Source organism: Dermacentor andersoni, chromosome 3, assembly GCF_023375885.2.
Source record: "Dermacentor andersoni chromosome 3, qqDerAnde1_hic_scaffold, whole genome shotgun sequence".
In the NCBI taxonomy this organism is placed as follows: domain Eukaryota; kingdom Metazoa; phylum Arthropoda; class Arachnida; order Ixodida; family Ixodidae; genus Dermacentor; species Dermacentor andersoni.
In genome coordinates, this window is record NC_092816.1 from 36,673,152 (window position 1) to 36,693,700 (window position 20,549).

At 46.4% G+C, this 20,549-nt stretch overlaps 1 protein-coding gene across 1 annotated transcript; it reads left to right on the forward strand.

Annotated features, from left to right (window-relative positions):
• Window positions 1-630: 630 nt before the first annotated feature.
• Window positions 631-17,475, forward strand: LOC126520727 (neprilysin-1-like). The gene is made up of 2 exons (XM_050169511.1): window positions 631-723; window positions 15,424-17,475. The coding sequence occupies exons 1-2, from the start codon at window positions 631-633 to the stop codon at window positions 17,473-17,475; spliced, it is 2,145 nt and encodes a 714-aa protein (XP_050025468.1).
• Window positions 17,476-20,549: the final 3,074 nt, after the last annotated feature.

Below are 20,549 nucleotides of genomic sequence, written 5' to 3' on the forward strand. Positions count from 1 at the left end.
TAATTTCGAGAAGTACCTGGAGCTAAGCATTGGCGCAAAGGCCTGGAGCTTGATCGTCAACGGAGAGGGAGGAGGCGACGCGGAACACAAAACAACACGTTTAATTATATTGCTACGCCAAGCAGTCATCTGAACAGGCACCTCGTAAGCGAAAGGCACAATTCCGTTTTCTCTGCGCCTCCCTCCCTTAGTCCCTAGCTGACGGCAATGCTAGAACCTCCGCTTGATTTCCGTCCAAACAGGATCATGGCTGAAACACGATGACACGGCTGAATTAAACATTATCTTAAACAAGAGTGCGGAAGCATTCCAATTCATGAGCAGCCATACCGCAAGTTCTTTTTTATTATGTTTATTTTCGTGATCTACAGATTATGGGGCCTATATGACGCAAAACTCGTTTCAGACAAGAGGATTCACGAACTAGCGCAAACAGTATTAGCAGGGCTTCCTGTCGCGGGGATGCTGCTCACGAACGGCGAAGTAGACGAAGCGCGCTATATCACGAGCCAATCGGTTTCACGAGCCCGCCTGCTGTCTCATCGCTCGTCACCGAGAAAGTACACGTCTGCTCTAGGAGCCAGCCCCCTCGTTTCGGCACCTGCCATCGACTTCGCCGCGTTGTCCGCCATGGATTCCAAGGCTGCATACGCTGAAGCGAAGCGGAAACCCCCGGGACCCCGCAAACCTTCCGTCTCGTACAGCTCGGCTTCATCAAAACGAGTAAGAGACGGGAAGTGCTTCTCCTTGCGAAAAATAACCTAGGTACATTTCCTCGAGACCCCTTCGCCCTCTTCGCTTACAAGCTTTCGCCTATTTCATACTAAGCGCACTGCCTAAATTTCGTTGCGTACCGCATTGTATGTAAAGCCGTCGGCGCCGCCGGGTATATAAGTCCGTTGATTAGTGGTGACTTAGATCTACACAGGCGAAAGCCGTTAATGTGCTTGTTTTCGTCTATAGTGGTACCTCTCATAGGCGTATTTACCGGGAGGGGAGCGGGGCACTTGCCCTCCCACTGTCAGGAGTGAGTGGGCAAAGCATGCTATTTGTCCCCCTCCCTCCCCCCCTCCCCCTCGCACTTCTGGAACCAGGCACTTTCGACTGCATGCACGCTGGCAAGTCTAACCAGGGGCCCTATAACGTAAAACTATTCCAATATGTTTCTATTCCAATCTCCTGACGTCAAATTTGCGTAACCACCAACGCAAGCACCGGGCGGTCACCCGAAGGGTTGTCTGAACAGACCAATCACACGCTCTCCTTGTTCATAGGAGGTCACTTTTGTTTGCTTGAAAAACGAATAACATTGCCTACACTGAGCGGCTTGTCGTATCTAATTGGCCGACAAGAGGCGAGGAGAACGCTCAAGTGGAGAGGGATTCGATGGGGCCGAGCCACTGCACTGAAAGTCGATAACCGGATGAAGAGGGTGGTGCCGGCGTCTACGATTGGTCGGCTTTCCCTTACTTAACTTGCGGTGGCTGGTCGAAAATCGCGGCGGCATGCAACGGAAGCTGAAGAATGACGCTAAAACGGACCCTCAGCAAAGAAGAGTTGGCAGAATGGGGTGGTAAACGTGCCGAAAGTGCTCGAAAACGTTACACGGCCACGCAAGAAGTTTTATTATACGCAAATACACCCATGCTCTCCGGCAGGTGCGAGTAGCCAGCGTCTCAGCGATCGGCGGCAGCTATCTTTTATTCCTTTCGGAACGGGGCAGCCTGCGGCTATTCCGAAGAAAATTCAGTTTTGTTCGGCATATTAATGCATCTTTATCGCGTACACGTCACTTTGACGCGATGAGTTCTTGCGGTTTTGTGACGTCGCGTGACAGGCAGGTGAAGTGGGGGCAGCCCGAAAACGTTTTACCAATAGCCGAGGGCTAATGGTGAAAAGGGGTCGAATCAGAAATTACTGTTTTTCTTTTTTCTGTCAAATCATGCATAATCAGTGTGTACACATCATATCAGATGGGGAGGTATCGCGGTTTTCGTGACGTCGCGTGACAGACAGGGGGTGGTTGAAAGAAGTTTCTGACCAATCGTGGAGGGCTGATAGCAGAATTGGAATAGAAAAGTTTGGAATAGTTTTACGTTATAGCGCCCCAGATTACAGCTGGCGTTTTCTTTTTTTACTTAACAGAGTGGCTCCGTAAGTACTGCTTTTCTTTACTACGCATCGCCCGCTCCTGGGCAGTGAGCACCGTCTTTTGTGCCTCCTCGCGTCGTCTGCTATCGCAGACGACGCGCGGGATTCGACAAGCACGCTCGCGTCGCGGAGACGGTAGGGCGATAACCTTCGGTCAGCTTGGCCTACACGCATCATACCAAATTTTTTGGGACCACTATATCCGTATCTGATAACACAACCAGATTCCCATAATATACCTGCGGGAGAGCGGGAGGTCGGGATAAATTATTGTAATCGGCCGCGCCCAACGACTGGTGTATCTTAATTACGGCATGAAGTCGTGGGTTATCAAATACTGGAACTATTTAGCCTCCGTCCAGAGATATCACCATCAAAAATCTACTCAAACCTCTTCCAGGTATAACTGTTCGATTTCATTGCGTAATCACGACTTATCGTAGACATGCTCGTGATGATCATGAAAACGTTTTATTTAAAGGAAACGGGGAGGGGTGTTAGGAGAAGGGCGGTGGGATTTTTATTCCGGAATTCCGTTGGCTAAGGCCACCACCCTAGCTCTTTCGACGAGGGCTCGCTGGTCCTCGAGGGTTGAGCTGGACAGGGCTGCCTCCCATCCCTCCCATGTTGGCTGTCGTATAGTTTCTAAGGCACTATTAGCCTGGCAGGCCCATACCATATGGTACAAATCTGCTTTCTGCCCGTAGAATTTACCCTCGGCGGAAAAGGATTGTGGCTCAATAGCATGTAGCTTGACTGGGTTATTAAAGGCCATGGTTTGTAATCTTCGTAAATGACATTCTTCTGACCGAAGAATGTCATTTACATGCTCGTGAAAATGACCTTGGTCGAACGTGCAGAGCCATTTGAACATTGATAATACACTGACCTTAATTTTTTTCCAAGAACTTGTATCACTTCTGAATTTTGTCGATTTTATTTCCAGGCAGTTTCCAAATGAGAAGTACACTGTTATTTGTTGCTCTGCAGGAGCAAAATTAAACAACAGATATTTCATATATTGATGAAATGAGGGTCAAGTTTTGTAGACGTGTACAGAAAATTTTAACTATGTAGGTTGCTTATGTGCGCTGAAAACAGTTACTGAATACTCTTTCTCCCAATCTTTATACTTTATACACGGCATCTGTTTTCCTCCGATGTCCTCGGTAAACTATGCGGGGCACGGTGTTTATATGTGTTCGAAGTAGGAAGCAGTGTTCTGAGTGACGGAGCGATAAATGTTCATCTGCAGGTTCATTGCAGCCTTTGTAGAAAGTTGCTCATTGATTTGTTCCAGAGTATCACACAGGCACTAATCGAAGTTTTTTCAAATTGGAGGGGGGGGTGGAGCGCGGCGGGGGGGGTGTGAAGGACATCAATGTAAATGTTACGGCGCAATAGCATGTGTGTTTATGAATTACGCGCTTTTTAAATATTCCTAACAAGAAGTGATCTCAAGAATATTACATGCTCGCATGATTTCACACGGTAGTTATATGCGGGCAACTCTTCAAAGTAGGCGACATGGTTATAGGAAAGTGAAACCTTTATTGCAACTGTTCGAAAGAAACAGCATAGCTGGAAATATGGTTGTAATTCTCCAAGGTCTGCCACATCTACTGTGCATTTTTTTGTCGTAAATATTGCAAGCAATTCATGTAGATCGTACTTCGTTGTGTACAACCTCGACTATACTATGACCTAAAATAGCGAAATATTTATGCTGTAGGTATAGAATAAGAACAATTTTTTGCCTAATTATTGAAATTTGTAGCAAATAGGCATATTTTATGTGCGCTGTACTGCTGCTACTGGGCGGTATATCGTGAACCTCTGCGAGGCACTCATTGCCTTTTTGTCCCTGTGTCATTTTGAGATTTTATACAGTTGCGAGAAATAAATACAAATGCAAATACTTTCCAGGCCCCCGTAGCTTACCATGTATGATTGATAAATAGGTATACGTCTGTTAAATATAAAATAACTGACAGAAGCATTTCCAGCAGGCTCTATTACTTAGTTATTATACTAGTAATTCACAAATACCATCGTAAACAAATGAAACAACCCTCCAGAAAGCCAAGAGACAAGCCGGTCCGAGTACACGGGCAGACCCTGAGCTTTGCCCTGTCTTAAGCGCAACCATAGCGACGTTCCTGCTGCCGGCGTCCGAGCGAGATCCTTGCCTCGCCATTAGCGTGCCGAAGCCTGATAGCGAACCTGGGGTCCGTATCGCGGCCCGTATTCGCAAAGCTTTTTCATTCGAAGTGCTCTTTGCCATTAGGTATGCCGGCCTTCGCCGATAAGTCCAGCATCAGGATTGCATGAAATTTGCTCTTACGGGCAATGCTATAGCGCGGGAGAGGCTTATCGAAAACGCGCCTCGAATCGCGTTCCTGCAGTTTTGCTTCTTCCGCTCGCTAAGCGGTGTGTTGCGACGCTGCTGACAACAGTGAAAGCCTCAGTGTAAGGTTCTCTTACTGCACGCGTACCATTAGGATCAGGCTGGTATGAATGCATTAAGTGCTCGTAGAGCAGAGTTTTTGGTGCAAGGTTTGTTTAGGATTCCTTGCGTCAATTTTCTTTTAGTTCCTTAATGATGTGTCGTGCGTGCAACCAACCTACCTTTGTCAATGTACCGTTAGCTGGAATCCTTGACAGGCAGACAGGCAGAATCTCTGACAGAGTACCAGTCAGTGATTCAGTCAGTCAGCTGCAGTCATTGGCCGCTCCTACGCTACTTGACGGCTTAAACGTGACGACTAAATGCAGCATGCTGAGTCCTTTGTCACCTTCTTTTTTTCTTTTCTTGCTTGTGATTAGAAAAGCCGACATTCGTATAGTGGGAAGCCGGTAGCGAAGAAAGCAGACCTCACGGAAAGGGACACCAAGTCGACCATGAAGGATGGCGCAGGAACCACTACAGGGACCGCAGAGGTGAGTCAGGCACATGAAATGCCGTAGCGAAGTCTGCAATCCCTCCGCGGCATCTCTGTAGGGTTGGGTCTCCCCTACAGCTCACGAAATCGAAATATTGTCGAGCTAACTCGACGATGTGCTCCACGCTTGTCGGGGAATGAAACTTAGAGTAGCGAGAAACTATACAGGAGCCTAAACAGACACCAAAGGCGACACCGGTTATAGTCCAGTTCTAATTGTGATGAAACCGGTAAAAATAAAGTACGATGAGTCAACCGAAATATGATGCGAGCTATTTACTGGCCAAGCAAGACAGCGGCTGAGCAGCCTGCACTCAGAGTCTTATGTTATATTCATTGTTTTTTTTTTCTTCCTTACCTTATATTGTTGCAGCGAGAGGGCTCTATGTAGTATAGACGTGTGGTGTTACTGTATAGCTAGCAACCTTTGGTAGCATTTAAAGTGACTCTAGAGTCGTCTACTTGAATAGCGTGGACACAGTATGGAAGTAGAGGTAAAGAAAGTTGCCAACTAAGTACAGGGTATTTGAAAGTGTAACTAGACAACCAGGACCAGGAGTCATCAAAATGAATGTCGGAGAAACAGAGCAATCAGATGCAAAGAATGGAAACAAAAAGAGAACGGAGATTTACAAGACTGAGAAGAAAGACATTGGAAGGGAAAATCTGGACGATAACACAAAGGGCAGTGCCTTGCTATTTGAGGCTCCAGCTGAGCTGTTTGCCTAAGGACAATAACATACCGGAGCAAATGTTCGCAACAAGATGAGGCATATGTGTATACTGCAGCAAAAATAGGGAGACCACTAAGCACATCCTAATGGAATGCGAAGGGGTTGACCCAGTGAGGCCCGTAGGTAACGTAGTCCTTGCAGAAGCGCTTGCGCTAAGAGCGGACGGAAATATCAACCGGTCAGCAGTCGAGACAGGCAAGATACGCCAGAGTATTCGGGGGTAAAAAGCAGGGAAGAGATTTATAGGACCGGATTAGTTACTGGCATAGGTAGCGGCACAAGGTACATAGAGAAGATTTCAGGAAGAGAAAAAAGATGAAGGAGATGTATACAAAACTAATGATAGGATGAAAAGCATGCATAGCATACCCGACAACTTAAGCAGGCTAGGTTAGTATAGTCCCCGCCACGTCTCGAAGTGAATTTGAATAATAATAATAATAATAATAATAATAATAATAATAATAATAATAATAATAATAATAATAATAATAATAATAATAATAATATTATTATTATTATTATTATTATTATTATTATTATTATTATTATTATTATTAATAACAACCTCCCCCTTTCACCTTCCAGAGGCGCCTGTATTGAACATGGGAGCATTAATGGTAGGCAGTCGACACAAACAATAGACTTTTAACGAATTGGCTGGAAATACAAAAAAAAAACAGCGAAGAGACAAATTATAACCGGAGTCAGTACACTCATATAGGTAACTTTACAATACAGAAATGGAGGATTTAACAAAAAGACGAAGTATAAAGCAGAGGCAGGCGAAATTCTAGAGTGCTATACATGCCTATAAAACTTGATTGCCCCAAGCAGGCTGCCGTGTTTGTTGCCGCCCCGTTTCTAAGGGGATGCCAGTAGAAATCATCATTATACATTTAGGGACGAGACAGAGGAATACCCGGAAATCTTTTTCTAATTGTGCAAAACACATCGAGAGTAAGCATAATCAAAAAGAAACTTCTTTTGCGGAAACATTTTCGGAAAACAGGGGGATACACAAAGCAAGAAACTGGAAGTGGGCTTCACCGCGAGCCACCTGCGTCTTTGTTTTTAAATTGTAAAGACAGCTGTCGCCATAAGTGAACCATATCTGTACAGTCACCCGCAAAAGTTTACGAGACGCGGGATTTGCGAAAGAGCCAAATTTCCGCGAAGCCTGCGCACGTAGCCTCTAATTAAAGGCTTTGATCCGTAAGCAGTTCTTGTGAACCATACTGTGATCCATAAAATTAGAAGCGCAACACTTTAACAGAGCAGAAATCCACATTTCTAGTGAAACCCGTGCCCCGTAAACTTCTGCGCATGACTGTACAGTAAACTTGCTTCTGTAACTCCACTGCAACCGGAACTCTCGCATCGTTCTGTCTTCTCGGACTGCGCTTTCAAAGGAAAGCGAGTCACGTGAAAAACTTCCTGTCCCTTGACCTACGCTACTGCTCTAAAGCAAGAGATGACGTTTGGGGCCTGTCGTTCCGTGTTGGCCCAAGACATTTAGTCGGAACATTCGTACTCTATACCGAAAAGTGGCAAGAAAAAAAAAAAAAAAACACTTTTTTGGTATGTCGCCTGTGACAACAGTCGTCAACAAAGAGTTTAGTTCCAAATGACTTATATTACTTCTACTTTAAGTTGTTGTCTTTGCAGTCAAGGTTCACTAGCTTTAATTATGACCATGACTTGACCACACCATAGAAGAAATACAGACTCAGTGGGCCTAGCTAGAGGCAAGACGTAGGCAACCTATCCTGCTTTAGAGCATGAACGGCCTAGCTGCCGAGCTGTCTGCTCCCGTAAAGCTGAGAAGCTCAGACATTTCTTATGCGTTGTTTTATCCCTGCACATCTGAACTCGTGTCACATTCGTGGGCACTGTCGTTAACAATCCAGACCGATAAAGACCGAATTTCTCGGCAGCGATTAGCGAACTTGCGCGAGCTAGGACGTACGAGCAAATCGTAATAGAAGATATCGATCCCAGTCGTGTTCTGTTGCGATCGAAAGTACCCGTGCAACACAGGTATTAACAGCACATTTCGTAAGGTGCGATGAAGAGGAAGCCAGTTAGAAAGCCACGAATAAAATAATTGGAGATGCATTTTATGATAATGCAGAACGTTCATAAAACTCCGGGGAGCTAGGAGAAATATCTGCTGGTGGCGACTATTCATACGTAGAGCGTAAAAGTAGCACAGAAACCAAACAGAACACTTTCTCTACTCTGCAGTAGATGACACTACTTGCGGCAATAAAATTCATTTATGCAACCTACGCCTTGCAGATGACATTGTCCTGTCCAGCAACGCTGGGGATGAATTCCGACAATTGAGGACCATAACCGAGAAAGTGCAAGACTAGGGTTAAAGGTTAATATGCAGAAGACAAAGGCAATATTCAATTGCCTGACGAAAGAACAAGAATTTGTTATTGGCAGTCAACCTCTTCAATCCGTGCAAGAGTACGTTTATCTAGGGCACTTCGTCACATTGGACCCTGATCATGACATGGAAACCTACGGAAGAATAAAAATGAGTTTTAGCATGTGGCAGGCATTACCAAATTATGACTGGAAGCTTACCACTGTCCTGGAAAAGAAAATTGTACCATTATTGCATTCTACCGGTGCTTACATACGGGAGATCGATGGAAGAAACCTTCGTCCTACAGCGGACATAAAAATAGGCTGATGATCATGAAAATAATAATGGTAAATTTTTTAACGAGGAACACGGTTGCGTAATGCCGAAAAGAAACGAAAAGGCAAAGGAGAAAAAAATGTGTTCAATGACACCGGTTGACGCCCTGTATCAAAGCGGAAGCTTGTAAGATGAATCCATACATCTTACAAGAGGCGCTTTTGTTTTCTTCACAATAAAAAAATAAAAATTGAGGGCACGTGCACAATATATTGAAGCGCAATACCCTGTAGATGTCGAACTCGTGCATATTTTTCATACTTCAATAAATCGCCGTTTAGCTGCTATTGGACTCAGATTAAGAAAACGGTGTACATGCGAAGAACATAACGAAACTACGCTTTCACATTCCTTGAAAGCACCGATATTTTTTCATACTTGTTTCGAGATAGTGTTTATTTACAAGATAATTACGGTACTTGCTTCAGGTATGCGTTTTTTTAGCCTTCGCGATGTACCGAAAACATACGAAACGACGCTCGGATTTTAATGATTCCATGAGAGCTCCAATATATTGCATGCCTGTGTTGAGAGTCTTGTTTTTAATTCACGTAATTTTTCTGCTATTCATGACTTTTCTTCTTTTCTGTCTTTAGAAAAGCAGTATGAACTGGATTGATCTTTTCCCGGATCCGGAAGCAAATGCGGTAAGAATTGATCACCCAATCAAGCGACACCATGCATAATATATAGGTAACCAAGAAAATCGAGAGATGAGCGGATTTTTCTGAGTCTACGCAGGCGTGAAAGCCGGAGAGAGAGGTCCATCTGCTCTATCCCGCTCCTATCTCGAATATATATAGTCGGAGGTAAAAATGAGCGCCAAAAGGCAAAAGGAAAAACATACAAAGAGTTTTCGCAATGTCCACAATTAACGAACATAAGGTCGGCGGTCATTATATATATACAGTATCTGGGAATGGATGACGCAGAGGACGAATGAGAAAAAACGGAAGCAAAGCTGCAGTCATGGCATGGAATTCGTGGCTGGTGCCCTTATTTACCTTTGAAAATGATTAATACTGCCCACCATCTTTCCTCAAACCCCTAAATTCAATAGAATCCTTTTGGTCCAACCTCCCTGTCTTAAATTTTGATCTCGAGGTGCCACTTGGTTTCTCGTGATACCAGTACAACACGATTCTTATGACAGTTGCACTTAGCCCGGTATGAACTGCTACTACAGGCATATGCCTTGCGGCAGTGGCGACATACAGTGAAATCAGTCGGAAAATCGCTGTGTCCGATTAGCTCTCGGGAACTCCTTTTGCGTAAGTGCAGGTGGCCAATTTGTGCTACACTACCCACTTGAAAGATAAATTACCTTCTGTATTTAGTCAAAATATTATAGTCATCTCTCAGGAAAACAAAATCACTGCCCAAGGACTCCGTACACATGGTTAACCAGCGAAGCTGAAACGTGCGGCCCCGGTGTTTATCACTGGGTTACTCCCGACTGCTCATTAAACGACGGCTTGGCAGACTGCCGAATCATCGGTGCTCTGTTGCGCCTTGCGCTCAGCTGCACGAGCCTGTTTTGTGCCCTAGCTGCAGCATCGGCTCGGCGTAGACGAGCTTGTTCTCCTGTTCAGCTCGCGGCGTTGCTGATCGAAAGTTGCCTGCTCATAAGGAGTACGTATGATGCGTGACCTACACATTTTGGAGCCGAGGAGAAACTGCTGCGCACGCGATCGGAAGTGACGGAGAGCAAATACGTCACTACTGGCGCAGCTAATCGAACACTACTTAGATAGCACAAGGCCTTCTCCCTCCGCTCCATGACGTCATGTTGCCTGGACAGACTGCCTTAGAATGTAATGGCGATGCTCCCGAGTAGGCAACAGTAATTTTGACGCCACCGCTTTCATCACGCCAGCTTTGCCAATGGAAATTTCGGGCCATGTAGCGTGACGTCATGGATCGGAGTAAACAGGCCTTGCCCTATCTAGGTGGTGTTGGCTAATCCCGCGGCTCCCTCTCTCTCTCTTTTTTCGCACATGCGATTGCGCCGGAGGAGTTCTCAGTGTACAGACGACGGACAGACGGACGAATCGGCTTGCCATAGACAGCTTCGCAGTAAAAACAATGTGCCTGAAATGATCGATGCCTCATGCAGTACATGAAAGACAATTTTCCAATAATTGGTGTCCAATTTGAGCAGCAATAAGTGCTGGCATGCCAACTGTTCACACAACGAGGATTTGTTCACACAACGAGGATTCTCTTGGATTTTGAGCGCATAGCGTGTGTGGTCTTCGAACATCGTTGTGAAAAGCTTAGACGTCAAAGCCAAATCTAACGCAATGGAGGCCATTGAGGGCAATTGTATCAATGAGTGTGCTAACGAACCGACTCTGAGCAGCGGTGACAGGCACTGGCTACGTGGCGTGCTTGCATGAACAAATATGTGCGTCATGAAAACAAAAGCGTTCGCTCCTTTTCACACACAGAAACCAAGGGCACACACACACACATATAATATAATATAATATAATATATATATATATATACATATATATATAATTTATTTGAAGAAGGCAGAGAGGCCGGCCTGAGCTAATGTGCTTTAGCCTGCTACTCTGCAAAGGGGAGGGGGAAAGGGGACGTAATGGTAAAAACAGTGGAAAAAACTTTAAAAGATAGACGAATACCAGACAGTTGGCCACAAAGTAGAATGAATGTAATTTATAAAGGTAAGGAGGAGAAAGATAGAATTCACTTGTATGGACCGTTGACAATTACATCGGTAATATACACGCTAGCAATGCAGGCAATCAAATTAAAGCTGCAAGCATGAGCAGAGAATAATGGCATTTTTGGAGAACTTCAGAATGGCTTCAGAATAGGTAAACGTTTGGATGATAGCCTACTTGTCTTTCCTCAGTGTATTGAAATATCAAGAGTAGAAAGCAGACCGTTATATGTGGCCTTTTTACACATTACAGGAGCGATCGACAACGTAGACCGCAACATTTTGTGGGATCTCCTGGAAGGGGAAGGCTTAGGTGACGATTGTGTACAGCTTTTGGGAAAGATTTACCTAGACAATACCGTTTGCGTTGAATGGGAAGGGATAAGAAGCGAGGAGAAAGTTGATATCAACAAGGGACTGAGGCAGGGGTGCCCTTTATCCCCACTGCTGTTTATGATCTACATGTTGAGGATGGAGAGGGTGCTAGAAGGAAGTAATATCGGGTTTAATCTCTCATACAGACAGGCGGGTGCAGTAGTAGAGCAGAAGCTTCCAGGTTTATTTTATGCGGACGACATTGTGTTGCTACAGAACAAACAAAGTGATTTAGAACGTCTGGCTAATATGTGTGGACAGGAAGACAAGAATTTAGGTTTGAAATTTAAGGTTAGAAAATCAGGTGTTATGGAATTCAATGAAAACCGTGAACAGACAGTGGCAATACACAGCCAGGAAATACCTCGGGTAAGAGAATATAAATACCTTGGTGTATAGATAAACGAAGGCAATAGATATATCGAAACACAGGAAAAACAATAACAGTAAAGAAAAGAAATGCAGCCATAATGAAGAACAGAGTGCTATGGGGATACAATAGGTAACAAGTGCTCCGGGGTATGTGGAAAGGTGCAATGGTTTCAGGATTACTATTGGAAATGCGGTTGTTTGCTTGAAATAAGGGATGCAATCAGGACTAGATGGGAACCAAAGATCACTGGGTCGCCTCGCAGTGGGTGCTCACGGGAAGACTACAAATGGAGCTTCGCAGGGTGATATGGGCTGGACTAGTTTTGAAGTGAGGGAAGCTCTCACTGAAATTGATTATGAAGAACGACTGAGGAATATGGAAGAAAGTGAATGGGCTGGGAGAGTGTTGAAGTATCTGTACAGGAAAAACATTGATTCACAGTGGAGGAAAAGAACTAGGAAGCTTACCAGCAAGTATGCGCGTGTAGGGTGGGCAACGCAGCAACAAAGAACGTCAAACGGAAAGTCAGAGAGGCTGAAATAATCTCATGGGTAGCGGCAACGGAAAAGAAACCTGCAATCAGTAACTACTTAGGAGGAAAAACGAAATCAGAAAATAAACAATTTATGATAACTAAAAGGGAAGATCATTGCTTTTCAAAGCGAAATCAGGATGCCTTAGAACACGCACCTATAAAGCGAGATATAATAAGGAAGAAGCATGTGCTTGCTGCGGTACAGCTATGGAAACGATGGAGCATGTCTTATTAGAATGTGAAGACATCTACCCAGAGGTCGATTTAGGCACCACTGGTCTCCTTGAAGCTCTTGGATTCAGCGATACCAGGGGAAAAGTAAACATGTCCGCAATACAGATTAGTAAGAGCCGATTGGAAGATTGGTGGAAGTAGGGAAACGACAAAAAACGGAGACGTGCAAAAGCAAAGTTCGCAATAGGGGGTCAGAAAATTTAGTTGTGGAAGTTCATATTTTTTTCTTTTTTTTTCTTTGTCAACATAGGTAGAACATTAGGCAGTGTATAGCAAGAGCTTGGTGGCGCAACACACCATTTCGTTCAAAAGGGGACGCTCGAGCGTCCCCTTTGCTATTGGTAGGCGGTGGTTCACACCTTGGTTGGATGGATGTCATGATCATAACATCCATCCATCCTAGGTGTGATCAGAGCGATGATGACACAGAAATAGGGGTGCGTAACGGTGAAAGCAAGTTCAACCTTATGATGATAAACATCGAGGAATCTCAACCATGAAGCCCCTATTAGGTTCCGTATCTAGTCTGTAGTCACAAGTTGAAGTGAACTTAAAGATGAACGCGCTAGAACGAAGCTGGTGTGTGGGCCTCCCCTCAGGGATCAATACAAGCGCCAAACAAAAGCTTTATAACATGTAAAGAGCTGCGATAAGCGGCGCTATCACGTCGAGCACGTGCAGGGCACATTTAGCGGCCGGATTCTCGAAACCACCGAGAATCACGCGATTCACTCTACCAGGTGCTTCAGCATTTTCTGTACGCTCTCCTTCTGATTGTGTCCATCTCCTTGTTTGCCCGTAGTGTCACCGGTTTCATTGTCGCTATCATTCCTGGCTTCATGGCGCAGCGGATCACTAGGGCCCGCTGGCCTGGCCGTGGGCCTAGAGGGCAGCAAAGGCCATTCCGTGTCTGTATCAGCCGGTGGCAGTGAATGTTTGCCGCGTGCTCTCATCTACCTCGAATTAGCAGTAGGCGCCGTTACCGTCCTCCATGCACGCAAAGGCAACGGTGGTCGTGGCGCCTATGCCCCGTTGTGTACTCCTTCTGAAATGGCTTTGTGATGCTTCTTTCGCGAGCATTGGTACCTTTGGCGAACAGATTGAGCAGTCTCTTTACGCTAAGATTGGTCTCTTGCCATTTTTCGAAGAATACGAACTTCTTGCTTCATCTTCGGGCATTCTTTCGAAGCCGTTTCGTGAGAGCCACTACAGTTGGGACATCTATATGGAGACGCATCACTGTCGGTGGTATTATGCTCTCCGCCGCAACGAGAGCAGGTGGCTTTACTTCTACAAACAGCACTCACGTGCCCGACCTTGACATTTTCGGCACTGAACAAGCCTGGAAACGAATGGTCGTACACGGTGTATTACGTAGCCCACTTTGACAGACGCTGGTAATGGCCAAGAAGCAAATATTAACTCGATATATATGGAGTGCCTCAAGCGGTGAATCTCAAGAATGCGCACTGATGACCTCAAAAGACTCTTGAGGTCCGCATGCTTGATTTCAAGCCCCACGTCGGAAATCACTGCAGTCGTTGTCTTCTTCCCATCAGTAATAACGGAGCGGACGGATATTCCGCCTGACTATGGAATGGTCATTATCTTCTCCAGTATTGGCGAATTTTTCTCATGTGTTTTCGGGATGTCCTTGCGAGCGTTGATCCCGATCTCATTGATTTGCCCAGGGGCCACACTTTCAAAATATTCGGTTAGAAACAGCCTGCTGAGGGAGTTCATGCTGTGTGACGGCGAGAGCCGCACTTAAGAATCCATGAAGGATTCCTGCTGACTCTGATTCGATGAAGTGGTTTCAGTCGACATACGTCGCGTCTTCTTCATAAGGCGGCTCATGGCTATGATGTACTCGCTGTCAGAGTCCATGGCTTCTGGCGTTGAGCTATCCCAGGAATCGAGTTGGTCCAAGTTTCCAAAGGCACGTCGTCCAAAAATGAGCGATGAAGTAGACGACTGACCTTGTTCAGGTGGTCGTGGGAACATCATCTTGCGCATCCTTGATGAAATGATTGTCACGAAAATGGCAAAAACGTAAAAAATTACGTAACAACGAGAGGCCCAGAGAACGGTTAGAAAAAAATTCGCAATGTCCCATCCCAGGTTATGTTCCGCGCTTCATCAACGTAGTAGGAAAAAAAAAACAACGCGGCTCTTAACGAGCATATACGGCATTTGGCTCGCATGTTCGCGGCAACATTGCCTATTGCAAACGTGTATCAGTGCCTCGTTGAAAAAAAATTACCTTTAGCAGCACTGTTTTCTTTACCAAACTGACTCTTGTCCTCCGGTACTGCGTCTCGTGGTGACTTTCCCGCGGCTCATTTTTCAGACTTGCCGCTGCGGCTCAGTAAGAGGACGCGGGACGATATAGGCGGAATACCGGAACGCTCGTTTACCATGTTATGGGTACGCATTAAAGAACATAAGGTGGTCAAAATTAATCCAAAGCCTGACCCCTCCCCCCCCCCCCCCGCAAACGGCGCCATTCAAACTTGCTGTCCTGGTACAGGACGTTGTGTATATATATATATATATATATATATATATATATATATATATATATATATATATATATATATATATATATATATATATACAGAAACTAGAAAAAATACGATCGCCTTTCTGTTTTTCATTCTTTCTTTTCTAGGCTGGCCCGTCGACCGGTGGTCGCCACTCAAAAGCCAAGAAGATAGCCATCATTGCGGTAGCACTGCTCCTCATCTGCGGAGCCCTGTTAACGATCGGGATATGGGCCCTCTCTTATGACTCGGTAACGTTCTGCGACACGTCAGATTGCCTTAGACATGTCATTGAGCTCAAGGAGGCCATAGACACTAACGTCGACCCCTGTGACGACTTCTACAAGTTCACGTGCGGCTCCTGGAAGCCGAAACAGAAAGAGCGGTCCATGATTGCTCGAGTCTTCGACGAGTCGTCGGACCGCGCCATTAGCGAAATGGAGGGCTTGAGAGAGAAGACCATTGTGCCCAAAGCAGTGGACTATTTCAAGAGCTGCATCCAGCAACGCGATTTCACGTCGGATGATCTGCGACTCTATTTCAACTTCAAGGAGCAAATAGGTTTCTTGTGGCCGGAGAAGAATCAATCAGCCATCGACCCACTGCTCCCGTTGCTTAACCTCACTATCAACTGGAACATCAACTTGCTCTTCCACGTGCGCGCCTTGCCCGCATACAAGCGGAGGCCACAGACGCTGTACATTAGGCGCGGCTTATTGAACACCAGGTGGTTGGATCCCACGTGGACACCCGCCACGTTTGCCGAAGTCGTCAGACAGCACTGCGCCCTACTCAGGATCAAACCGCCGCCATCCTCAAGCATCCAGGAACTGAAGATCACCGTGGAGGACATCATAGACGCAGCGGTCAAAGTACCGCCGGACGCCACGAGCGACACGCAGTTCACGCTCAGAGAGATCGAGGTGCTGATGCCCAAAAGGACGGACGAGTGGCTCAGCAACGTGAACAAACTGCACAGTCCCCAGTTCACGTGGACGCTGGACAGCCCTGTGGCTCTCGAAGACGACACGATATTGCAGAATATATACGCCCTGCTAAAGAAGTACAAGGAAAAGAAGCAGACGCTCATGGAAGGCTTTTCGATGGTTTTCCTTCGAATGTCCCTGTGGTTTGTCGCAGGGAAACCAGAGTTGCGCTATGGGCCCGATCCCGAAGTGGGCCGCAAGATATGGAAGCGGATCTGCCTCAGATACACGACTGCCCACTTCGGCCTGCTCGTCGCGGCCAAGCACATTTACGCGCGCTACAGCAGCAGTGTGCGCAGCGAGCTCAAACTTTTCCACCAGAGCATTCAGGCCGCGATGAAGCAGCAGCTGGAAGACGCCTACTGGATCGAAGCCTCCGTCATGAGGAGGGCGGTCATCAAGATCGAAGAGTTGACGCTGAACGCGATGCCAGAGGAGAGCTTCTTCTCCAAAGTCAACCTTTCCCACCTGTACCAGGACTTCCCCAACATCGGTGCGTCGTTCATAAGAAACTACATCACGGTCGCAGCCGCCTACCGGCGCCTCATCGGCCACGACAGCTTCATCAGCGTCTACTCCAAGCAGCTCGGGGCCGGCGCGCCCAGCCGGTACAACTACTATTACAACATCGCCTACATGGCACTGGGCGCCATGGAGCCTCCTATACTCTACTTGCACGGCACCGGGGCCATGATGTACGGCAGCTTCGGCACACTCATCGCCGGGTGCATGGTGCGCTCGTTCGACAAGCGCGGCGTCCTCGTCAACGACCTGGGCAGAAGAGAGAAGTGGTGGGACTCGCCAGTTTACACAGAACGAATCAGCTGCGACTTGTTGTCCGGAAGCAAGTACGGTGGCCAGAGTTCGAACGCGAAACCAATTGGCGGCCGCGACCCGCGCGAGGTTCGTTTCTCATCCTTGTTCCCAATGGCACTGGGACTGACCGTGTCGTTCATGGCGCACCGCGGGGCTATGGCCAAAAAAGGCAGGTACGTCCAGCACCGCCTGCGCGGCTTTGAAGACTACACAGACGACCAGCTTTTCTTCATGACCTACTGCCTCATGACGTGCACCACAAACAGCAGCGGCGAGATGTGCAACGTACCAATGCGACAGACCCAGGCGTTCGCCGACGCGTACCAGTGCCCCTCCGAATCGGCGATGAACCCGACTAAGAAGTGTACATTCTTCTAGTAACTGCAAGACCCAAGTTTATTTTTATTCATTCATCTATTTGCTTGGCTGCAGTATTGTTGTTCGTTCTTGTACTGTAGTTTTTATGGCAGTTGTCTCGATTGACAGACGTTTTCCAGAATATTTCCCAATGACTCCGCGCGCGCAGTTTCTCTATTTTTTTTTTTTTTTTTCTGAATCCAAGCGTAGGTGTCATACAGGCTCAGTCTTTGATGTCGAGCATGGACTGGAAAATCGCATGTTTGCCTTAATGCGACAGCCTGCTTAGCAGACTTGGCATATAGCTACAGCATTGCTGCAACGAATTCCATGCGCTTTTGGAAGCTGATGTGCATTTACGGTCGGCGCTATAGTGACTGGTCGCATCGCATACCATCTTTAACAGCGAACAGCGAGAAGGACCGCCGGACGAGGCGGCACACGAGTGCTGTCTCGATTTCGAGTGCCTACGTGCGCCTTGTACACTTTCTGCCTGTGAAAACATCTAAAAATAACGCGGCACCAGTGCGGAGAAGTGGTCGTCAGCGCCTGTGGATAGTATGTGATATGATGTTACGCAATTTAGAGGCCCGCCAATATGCTGGACAGTGATGTTCCTTAAAGGGATTCTGAACCATTTTTCATCGAAGTGCAGAAGTGCCTTCGATGTTAACATGAATTATTTTAAAATACTTTGCCGCCAAATGTATTTCAAAGTCTAACATCGCCATGGCACACAGTTCAAATTTGGTTTTCGATGTTCGCAAAGGCGTCACTACTTCCGAATTAGGCACCTACAATGGGTCAAACTCGAAGGCTGTCCTTGAGCTTACGATGTCTCATCCCTGTGCTGTGCTATAGTGTACTAGCTACGCGCGGCTATTCTCGAATCAAGTAACACGAGTAGCTCATTTCCTTTCGCATTTAAGACGAAGATGATGATGATGATGCCTTATTTAATGGCACAAATCCACTGTGGGACGTAGGCCACGAACCAGGTGGTAATACGATAAAAAAGGAGGGGGAAATAAATGAATAATCGAAGATGAGAAACCGATAGCAAATGAAATAAATTAGCCTAAAATGAGGTAGTCGGTCTCTGAAAGATCGGAATAGTAATATGCACTTAATATTAGGAATACTTAAAGGGTAGATGTAAAGATTGAATAAGTTAGGTGTTGAATAATATCAATCATTACTGTGAATTCGTGTTCTTGCTATTCGAATTTTCTAAATTTTTTGAAGGAGAAATAAAAGCAAATGGGAACTATTGCTACTGAAATTTTTATGTATCAGAGGTAATTGTAGATGGCGTGGCAAACCTTCCTGTGGCTGCAACCTAAAACTGTTGCTCCAAGTGAGAGTTGAACAGTACTGCATAAAAACAGTCCTACACTACGCAGTGGAATTTCCAGTGTTTTCGTTGAATAGAAAATCGCCGGCACGACTGTAAAAAATTCATGAGCCATCCCACTCTTTGAAGGTGGATGACCAGAGAAGCTCTTTACCACACGACGCAGATGTGACACTGAATTTCAAACAAAGGTAGGAACATATTCGTTGTCCTGAGGGGGTCACTGTGATGATAGGTATGCACATTGTCGCATCACCTTCACATAAGACTCATACCATCTTAAACGATGGCTCACGCCACCGTAACTAGAAAAAAAAAAAAAATTTAACGCGGCCTCCCCATTACGACAGAAGGGAAAAGAAATTCTACGCTGGATTGATGACCGGAAACTGAGCTGGGTACGGAAGAACACGACGACGACGAACGCGCGAACATATGTAGGCGTGTGTATATATGCATGAGCGCGTTCGAGCGGTTGAGCCTAAGGGGGCAAACAAGTCAGCTGTTCAAAAAGAAGATGATGCTCGAGCCACTGCTGATGATGATGGTTGTTGTTGATGATGATGATGACGATATATAGGCGTCTGTATATATGCATGAGCGCGTTCGAGCGGTTGAGCCTAAGGGGGCAAACAAGTCAGCTGTTCAAAAAGAAGATGATGCTCGAGCCACTGCTGATGATGATGGTTGTTGTTGATGATGATGATGACGATAGTTTCCTCTTGCCAATAAATCGATAATCTTTTTTTTAAATCACCCGTTTCTCGGTTCCGAAGTGGGTGGGAGCCACTCTAGGAGAAAAGCAAAGCAAAGCAACGCGAATGGCTCATACCCCCAAAAGCAATGAGCGGCAACGGCGCCAGCTGTGGAAAGACACATCGACGACGAGCTCGTTCGCGGGTTGTTCGCGGACGACGGAAATGCACTAGCCATATACAGCTTCGCTGTAAAAGTCTTCGATGGATTCCGGCTCATTGCAGAGGTCTCTACGACAATCGCGTAATTTAGGAGGGTCGAACAAACTCCATGTCCACTCGTGCTAATGCGTTGGAAGCGCGAACATCGACTAAACGATGAATGCCGCGCTACAGAGTCGCGTTGGAAGTATTCCGAACGTGATGAGCTTCGACCATGATGGCGACGCACCTAGACGGTGTGCCACTCGGGGAGCAGACGACCTGTTCGTCAGACGCAGATCAGAGCACGCTGTTGTCCTCATCGAGCTGCAGGCGCCCGGCGAGCGCATGCACTCGCCATGCATAGCAGCCCGCGGCGGCCGCAGTATCTATACTCTACGCTGCACACGGAACGACAGGGCTGGAGTGTGCGCTCATGTGCTCCAATCTGGCCGTAAGCTATGTGGTGCGAACCAGCTTTTTTCCAGCACCAGCTCGACTATGCCGGATAGCAGCTACATCCAAATCGCTTATTTTGCTTAGTAGTTCAATGCAAAGAGAATCCTGTCAAGGCGTCTAGCCAGGAGCGGCCAGGAGGGAGTACGCACCGGCAAGCGTGCGTCTTGTCTCACCTTACGTTTCGCGCGGTTCGAGGCTAGTGCTGAATACTAATAGAAATCAGCGAAGCCCGACGGTAATACGGTCGCCCTACTTACGGAAGTGCGCAGTTCCTATCGAAATTGGGAGCGCAGTATTTCGCTTAGTTCGGCCTGTTTAATAAACTGTGTCAATAAACATATACCCCGTAGCAGTCTATAGGATGGAGCGCACTGATCAGAGCATCC